The sequence below is a fragment of the Mus caroli genome, chromosome 13 (genome assembly GCF_900094665.2).
Source record: "Mus caroli chromosome 13, CAROLI_EIJ_v1.1, whole genome shotgun sequence".
Taxonomy (NCBI): domain Eukaryota; kingdom Metazoa; phylum Chordata; class Mammalia; order Rodentia; family Muridae; genus Mus; species Mus caroli.
In genome coordinates, this window is record NC_034582.1 from 105554199 (window position 1) to 105562971 (window position 8773).

The window sequence follows — 8773 nt, forward strand, 5'->3', positions numbered from 1 at the left end:
ACAGGCAAGTAGAAAATATATGTCAAAAAATAAAAGAGAACTGCCTACAAAAGAACACAGAACATAGACTAGATCATTCTATATCAAAACAAATGTAAAGGCTAAGAGTGTAGCTCAGTAGTTGACCACTTATCTAGTATATAATGTTTGGGTTTAATCTCTGTACCACAAAAAAAAAAGTATTAATATAGCCATACACAGAGGAAAAAAGAAAACATTTCCAGCACTTATGTCTAAAATCAAATATCTGTTAGTTAAAAAGAAAAGGGAGTTGCCATGATCAGTGATAGCCAGGTGCTATCACCCACCATCCAGGCACTTGGAGGACAGATAGGAGAATCCTGGCTTCCTGCCAGCCAACCTCGGCACCTGGACAAGGCCTGGGTGTCAGGGAGAGACTCTCTCTAGAAAAAAACAAGGAAGGTGCTCCTGAAAAGAGATTCCTGATGGTGACCTGTGACCTATACACGCTCAGGTGCACACACACATGTGCACACACATAGATATATAGCCAAAACCACAAAGAAAATGTCTTCATTTTGTCAAAACACAAACGAACTATACAGATGTCTTCCCCTAGCAATAGACAGTACCACCCACCGTATGCAAATAAGAGCAAGATTTCTCCCTCAGGTTTTTAACCGTAGAGGATGAATTTATTTGGCTGCTTCTCGAAGCAGTATGTCCGGTGACTTGTCAGGCTTCATGCAGAATGCAGTAAGGCACAGCCTTGTGAGTGCAGGCTGTTTTGATTTAGTCTGCACAGATATTTGAACCTTGACCTTCAACCTTTCACTGCCCACCCTCAAAGTCTCTCTAACAGGAGGAGATCACTGCAGGGAGTCTGAAAAAAAAAAAAAAACCCGCAGCAGCAGCAGCAGCAGTGCATAACTGCTCAGCAGGGCACGTGGACTGCAGCCTCCTGCTACAATATTTACATCCCATTCCACTGAGATAGCCCGTCTCTGCTCACATGACCCAAATGCAGTTCTCACTCCACCAAGAACAAACAGCCGGCACGCAGTCTGCGCTGGCGGCTTTGCACATGCTCCGTCTGGCCCTGTGAATCTCACTCACTCATTGAGGTTTCTATTGGTTTAAAGCGACCTTCCAGCCGCCTCAGCCGAAGCTCTGAGATCTGCAGCATTTTCCTGGCCCAGATCCAAGGCAGGCATCCCAGTGAAGGCTGTCTTATTTTAGGGTTTGGGATGTTTTGTCTGTCTGCTTGGGGGAAGGGTATATAATACTCACACGTAAGTGTTGATGGTGAATGGGATTCTGAGAGTAACACTTCCTCCCCTGCAGAAAGAGTTAGGCTTGAAGGCGACCGGCAGATCTAACACACAGTTAATTCTACAACGGGAGCTGACGCCAACGATGCTGAAGCTGACTGACGTTGGCTGCAGTGTGTGAAATGGTGTTTTCTCCTCTCCAGAGCCCTGACTGGGTTTTTTTGCCGTTCTGATGGTAAACGATGAGACAGGCTACCATGGATTTCAGCACCTCTTCTGTGTTTGATCTGCACAAAGGTAACACCATGTTTTACCACTCCAATGGCGAAGGGATTTCCAGTTTGTAAGGAGAAGAGGAAAGGTGTGTGTGTGTGTGTGTGTGTGTGTGTGTGTGAAAACAAACCTGGTAAGGACTTGATAAGCTTTTAGGAGAAGAAAAAAAAAAAAGCTCACAGGTTTTCTGTCTTGCGGATGTATTCCTAGTCCTACTCTTCGGTTTGAGACATATCAGCTACTTTAGATAGTATCATCTTTATGTCGTGTCATAAAGTATGTTAGAGAAAGCGATATCAGAATGCATACTGGGCCTCTTTCAGCCCATCAATCTCATATTTCGTCACTTCAGCCATCACGAGGCACTGTGGATTCCCCTCCAAGAGAGACCTGACCCACAGGCAGGTCCTGCTGATGCCACACCTCGTTCAAGACTGTGCAGTGATTTAATACTGTATTATTTAATTGCAATGGCAGAGTGGGTTTTTCCCCCTACCCTTCATTTGCATACAGAAAGTCATCCTTCCACGGGCCAAGTAGGCTGTGAGATTCATTCATCCTTGCCATCATCAGACTCACAGCCTGTCAGTCTGTGTGAGTGTGGCTTTGCATGTGCTGTGTACCTCCACACATGTATTTGTCATCTGTGTAATTATACCATTTTTTTTCTATGTACGATGGAGGGGAATTCCCACACTTTAAATATAGCAGACCTTTCTAGAGTCTTTTAATGAAACGTACGGCATCTGACCCACTCGCCGTGCTAGGATTCCGCAGCTTCTCAAGAGCTTGGTTAGTCTCTTTCTTTCAGCTACAGTATGAAATGGTGGCTTGCGGAAACCTCATTAGCAATAGCCATTTCTTCTTTCTTTTTCCCAATTATCGATGCTTCAAGGCAAGGTCACCTCCTCTAGATCTGGCGTCATGGCATGGGTAAATGATGTTTGCTCAATGGATTTCTCAAATAATAACATAGATTTAGATTCCTGAGGCAGATAGTGTCTTCTCCAAGTCTTGTTCAGAGAGGGGGTAAAGAGGGAGGGAGGGAGGGAGGGAGAGAGGGAGGGAGAGAGAGAGAGAGAGAGAGAGAGAGAGAGAGAGAGAGAGACCTTGAGAACATCTTGATTCACACTGAGTCTGTAGACAGGCACCACAGGAACGGGGCTTACTGTAGTTCCCCCACCACCACCGCCTCTCCTCCCTGTACGTTTTGTTCCACTGATGGCAATCAGCAGAAATAAGAGCTCTGCTTAGACTCACGCTGCCTGTGCTGGTTGGAGAGCAGTGTTGCCAAGCCGCAGAGTCACAGAGAGACACAGTGATTATTTGGGAGACTAATCTGAGGGAGCAGGGACTGACTACAGAAGAACAAGTCCTTCCAAACAAACGCGTCTGTGCCAGCCTGGCACTTCCTATCTGGAGTGGGCTTGGGAAATAACTGAAGTGCTGGTTTAGAATATTTTCTTGCAGCATCTTTTGTGGGAGCAATTCAGGGCAATTCTTCTACCTGATTCTTCCCATAATATTCTCTCTCTCTCTCTCTCTCTCTCTCTCTCTCTCTCTCTCTCTCTCTCTCTCTCTCTCTGCATCTCTCGCTCCTTTCTCTCTGATGGCAGCAGAATTCGTAGCTCTGAAAAGCAAATCAGTTCAGCTTTTCAGCCTCCACATTTTATCTGATCTCTCTGGACCTTCGTTTCCTTTGCAGTAAAATGATGGAAAAGCTGTTCACTGCAAAGATACATAATGACATTTAAGCAGTTGCCCCCTTGTTGAGGCCCGGTGTTCCAAATCATGGCTGTGGCTGTTGCTGGTGATTTTAGTACCACTTGATCATCCCCTTGACCTCTAACTTAAATGTAACCATCTCACTGAGGAGGTTCACTTGCTGTTGGTGGACGAGATTGCATACCTTCTTCAGTCAAAACCCCAGGGGGGCCTCTCAGAGTAAGTTCTGAGAGAGAGTTAACAGAAAGGATGCCCACATAGTTCTATTACCACCCCCCAAGCCTTCCCCCACTGTAAAAGCATGTCATAACTTGTAAGGCATGAGTAGACTTCAATATTATCTCATTTAGCAAACTATGGTTAAATGACTAAAAAGGTTGAGAAATTGAGCATGATTGCTTTCCAGCCTTTGACCTAAGATGAAGTGAGAGTGGCTGTTCTTACCAGTTTAATATCTGATATGACAGGGAGGTAAAATGAGAGCTTGCCTCATTCACTTGGTGCATGGGCCTGGTATTACGGTATCTCCAGGAATGGTACAGTCCGGGGGGGGGGGGAAACAGAGAGAGACAGAGACAGAGAGAGACAGAGACAGAGAGACAGACAGAGAATGAGAGAGACAGAGACAGAGACAGAGACAGAGAGAGAAATGGGCTGAGTGTGGAACTTGAGGGAAGGGATCTACTATGAATTGAAGCCAACAGCACCAGATTCGCATGTATATGTCGACAAGACACATCTTCTGGAAGCAGCTTAAATATATTTTGGAAACTTTCTCTAGGAATAAGTAGACAAATGTCTACCTCCTCCTAATAGTCTACCAAGCCTGGGAGAACCAATGACCTTACTGGGCTTGTTTACTGAATAGAGATGAGAAGTTACTCACAAGATCATCAATGACCCCCAAGCTGCCATACTACCCTAAAATCTCACCCCAGTAGAGATAACTTTTCTATCACTGTGTAGATGGAGTCCCCCTCTCGGTGAAACATCCACAGTCTGTATGTCCTAGAACCGCCCTCCCCCAACATCCCAAGGTCACATGCAGTTAAGGCAGAATTGCATACAAATGTCTAGGAGGTATGGAAGGGAGTAGACAGGATCTGAAGTGAGACTCCAGTGATCCTCTTCATGCCTTCTTTGAGAGGCAAATGAATGAATGTCCACTGTCAACAGGCTCCATTTTGAGGGTCTCCTGCAAGTAACCACAGCTGCTCTGATGGAAATGGCAGCTGTGGTGCTCAGAGGATATCGTTCTACAGCAGATACTACACGGTCCACTGGGTCCTGAACTTAGATGCAAAAGATATAAGCTGGGGGTGGGAAGTTAGCGAGCATTGAAAATAGTGATACTTGGCTTTCACCTGTGGGGTATCCAATAAAATGGGTGTGACTATGGCTCGATCCTCACCCCCCAGGATGTTTCACTATGAAGCAAGGGTTGTGAACTGCTCAGTTCATCCCCCTAACATTTCAGGTGGCATGACTTATAATATATAATATAAAATATATAATAATCTTATAATAATCACAATCCACTGGTAACTAATAGGGAGGACCCAGACCTGAGTGCTCTCTGTGCAGACAACAAAGTAAGCTTTCAATTCATCAAGTGTCTAAACATAGACCAGAACTCAGCTAGCTCATGGCTGAGAAAATGGGGGAGGGAGCGCACGCAGGACTCTAAGGAGGTAAATCTCTATGACTGTGATTTTCTACAAAGTCTTGTCTCAAGCCTCCAGAGCTGCCTGAGCCGATGGCTCTCTCTTGGCTTTGGTTTCTTCTCCCATGTGCTGGGCATGATTTTGCATATCCACAAGGTCTCTGTGGGTTTCAAGACCAGGTTATCTGACTGACCCAGACTCTAGCTTGCTTTGTAAACTCCAGAAGGAGAAAACCTGAGACTGCAGGGCTTCCCCGTTCCTGTTCCTGTGTCTTGTGCTTTCTGCTCTCACCATAGCAACAACTCTGATCCCACGTGCTCCCCCTGGCTGTCTTCCCTCTCAAAGCCCACATGCAAGAAAGCACTGTAGTAAAACTTACTACAGAACACAGAGGTTCCTGCTCAAGTCAGCGTGCTCCGTAACTGTAGATAATCTACGTTATCTACATTTTCAGCTCTGCCACAACTTGAGCAAAGTAAAGCTTTGTTCAGAGAGAAAACCAGAGACAGGGCTCTACAGCCTCCTCTGTCACAGGCACTCCCTGGGTGGGTCAGAGTGAGGAGGGTCAGGTCTACTGGAGCACTGTTAGGAAATGGAGCTAATGAGGTTGGCTGTAGCCAGTGCAGCATCCTCAGGACTGCAGGCTCCTCACAGCCCGTCTCTTGCAGAACCATTGCTGCGAGGATGAGAGGAAGGGCTGGTCTTCTGCTTGGGTTAGTACAGTTGACTAGTATCTGAGAACTACTGTCATGAAGAACCACCATGAAGTGGTGCTTAAAACAACAGAAATCTCTCTGTATGTGTTCTGAAAGATGGAAGTCTGAAATCAAGATGTTAGCGGGAGCGCACTCCTTCTAGAACTTTCAGAGAAGACTCTTTGCTTGCTTCTTCCAGTTTCAGGCTCTCGTGACCTCACTGTTTCCATGTCTGCTCCCATCTCTGTCTACCAGGCTGTATGTGCACATCTCCTCTGTGTGTGCAGTACATGGTGCAAGTCAAAAACTCCTCCTGCTCCAGACAATGCAAGAGAAACACCTTATAATCTATGACTTAATTTAGCTTTTCTTTTTTTTTAAAACAATTTTTTATTAGATATTTTCTTTATTTACATTTCAAATGCTATCCCGAAAGTCCCCTATACCCTCCCTCTGCCCTGCTCCCCAACCCACCCATTCCTGCTTCCTGGCCCTGGCATTCCCCTGTACTGGGGCAAGACCCAATCTTTGCAAAGACCAAGGGCCTCTCCTCCCAATGATGGCCGACTAGGCCATCTTCTGCTACATATGCAGCTAAAGACATGAGCTCAGGGGATACTGATTAGTTCATATTGTTGTTCCTCCTATGGGGTTTTAACCCCAGTTTTTCAAATCTAAGGCAATTGTGTGTATCTGTCTGTGTGTCTGTGTGTCTGTGTGTCATATAATGCAGTTATCATAGGTTAGATGATAGAAGTCAACTCTCAGGAATCAAATATGCTGGTTAGTTTTTTTGTTTTGCTCTTTTGTTTTTGGTTAGCCTGATACAAGCTGAGGTCATCAGGTAAGAGGAAACCTCAACTGAGAAAGTGAACTCTATCAGGTTGGCTTATAGCTGGTCTGTGGAGGAATTTTCTTATTTAGTGATGATGTGGATGGTCACCACAGGAGGCCCAGTCTACTGTGAGCAATGCCATCACTGGGCATGCAGTCTTGTATGGGAAAGTGATACACGCCTTTAATCCCAGCACTCGGGAGGCAGAGACAGGAGGATCTCTATGAGTTCAAGGCTAGCCTTGCTACAGAATGAATTCCAGGACAGCCAGGGCTACACAGAAAAATCCTGTCCTGAAAAGTGGAGGGGGAGAAAGCAGGCTGAGCAAGCCACAGAGAACAAGCCAGTAAGCACACTCCTCCATGGCCTCTGGTTCAGTTCCGACCTCAAGGTTCCCACCTGGAGCTCCTGAGCTGCCTTTCCCTTGTGGTGGAATATGGCTGTCAGATGATACAAACCTTCCTGCCTCAAGTTGCTTCTGATTATGGTGTTCAGTAGAACACTGAAAAACCCAACTAGGACATAAGGCAAAATTATTTATATATATATATATATATATATATATATATATATATATATATATATATGAAATGCATTCTTACTCAAGTTATATGGAAAGTTGGCGTGCAAGAGATGAGCGAGAACACCTCTTTGATGCCAACTCTGAACAGACACTATGTGTAGATAACACAGTGGTAGAACTGATGTCCCCCAAGCACTGTAGAACCAGTCTCCTGTGCTAAAGACTACACACAGACCAACTCACAAGGGATCTACTACCGGCCTCTTTCTGTTTATTCCTGTGTATCAGCGTAATTCAGAAAGCTCATGACCTAACCCAACATTACCACAAAGTTGGACAGCAAAGCTGGAATCCCAAGTCTGTTTTCCTTTAAACCCTATGTTTGTTTTTGCCGCAGTGTGTTGTTTTATTGGGCAGCTATAAAAATTTAACAAGAAAATTAAAACATCAATGAAAAAGATAAAATCAACGAGCTACTTTTCACAATCAAGTTACCCCGTGATATTTTAGATCAACACACAAACGTGCTGATTTTGACACTCAGCTTCTGGTCGAAAACGGGAACGCCACGGAGACTTAGTTGCATTATGCTGAAAAAAAAAAAAAAAACAAAAGTTCAAACTGCTGGGCCAAATCCAGGTGCCCGCAAAGGAATAAGCAAATTTGAAAGGGTCCAAGGAAGAGGGCAAGGGAAAGCAGGCAAAGGAGGGGGTGAAGAGGGGGCCTTACCTGGGTTTACCTGATGCTTTCAGGCTGAAAGACTGAATTTGAGGTTGGTTTTCTGATTGACAGCATAGGCAGAAGGAGAGCACACTGAGCCAACAATCCATGGGTTAGAATCGATTCCCTAAGGTGATACTCAGCCTTATTCATCCCTGGGTAAAGGAAGGAGAAGAGAGAAAAAGAAGGATGGAAGAATCTTTTTGCCAACGTTTTGGGCCATTTCAGACCAACCCTGGCTCCACTTCCTTCTCTGTTCAGCCCCTTTCTTCCCATCAGACAGCTCTTGGGCCAGGCTATGAGACACTGGTCCATTCCAGAAACAGTGGAGACTCACATCAATCAGTACCTCAGAAGCCTCTACCTCCAGTAACCTGAGCATTCCTCCCCGTCTACCCTTCTCAGTACCTTTTATGGAGATGAACAGAAGGGAGCACCTGACTGGCATTAGCCAAACAGCTCCCAGTCACACCTTAGAGAGGCTGGGCACACGGGGAGTGATGTAATTCTCCACTACAGGGCAGCTCTGCTGTTAGGGGCGGACTATGAGGATTGAGGAATCCCTGCTTGGGTAGCCAAGTCTCCGTGGTTTCCCACGATGTCACCAGATCCATTTCAGAAGTCTAACCCTCTACTCAAGCAGAACTGAACTGGTTCACCACACAGTTCTCCATCTTCTCTGTTTTCAAGGCCCACTACATTGAAGGACTGCATCTCTGTAGATTTCCCCCTTCCCGATGGATTTCCCTCTTTGAGGGCCACCATTTTGGCACCTTAACAAAAGAGCACATCATGGCTCAGGGTCCATGAGAAAAGTGTGGCATGTGGTTGATGTGGTTGGGCTAGACACCATCTCACAGAAAGACTGCTTCCAGAGGTTGTCACATGCCCAGTGTGCTCAGAAAGCCTTGGGGGGGGGAGGCAGGGGGGTGTTAGTGTCTGTGTACTCTGTTATGTCATGAAGGATCTGCATCTCCGATTTTCTGATCTACCTACTAAAGTCCTGAGAGTTTCACCCACAATGAACTCTCTGCTAATAGATGTGTATGTTTTCTTTATTTTTATTTTATTTTATTTTTTATTGGGTATTTATTTCATTTACATTT

At 45.4% G+C, this 8773-nt stretch overlaps 1 protein-coding gene across 1 annotated transcript in view; it reads left to right on the plus strand.

The window, feature by feature from the left end:
* Positions 1–1020: 1020 nt before the first annotated feature.
* Ankrd55 (ankyrin repeat domain 55) overlaps positions 1021–8773 on the plus strand; it is a 97138-nt gene continuing 89385 nt past the window's right edge. Inside the window, exon 1 of the mRNA XM_021180417.1 lies at positions 1021–1529. Coding sequence (XP_021036076.1) covers positions 1475–1529 — 55 coding nt within the window. The 5' untranslated portion in view covers positions 1021–1474. The remainder of the gene's footprint in view (positions 1530–8773) is intronic.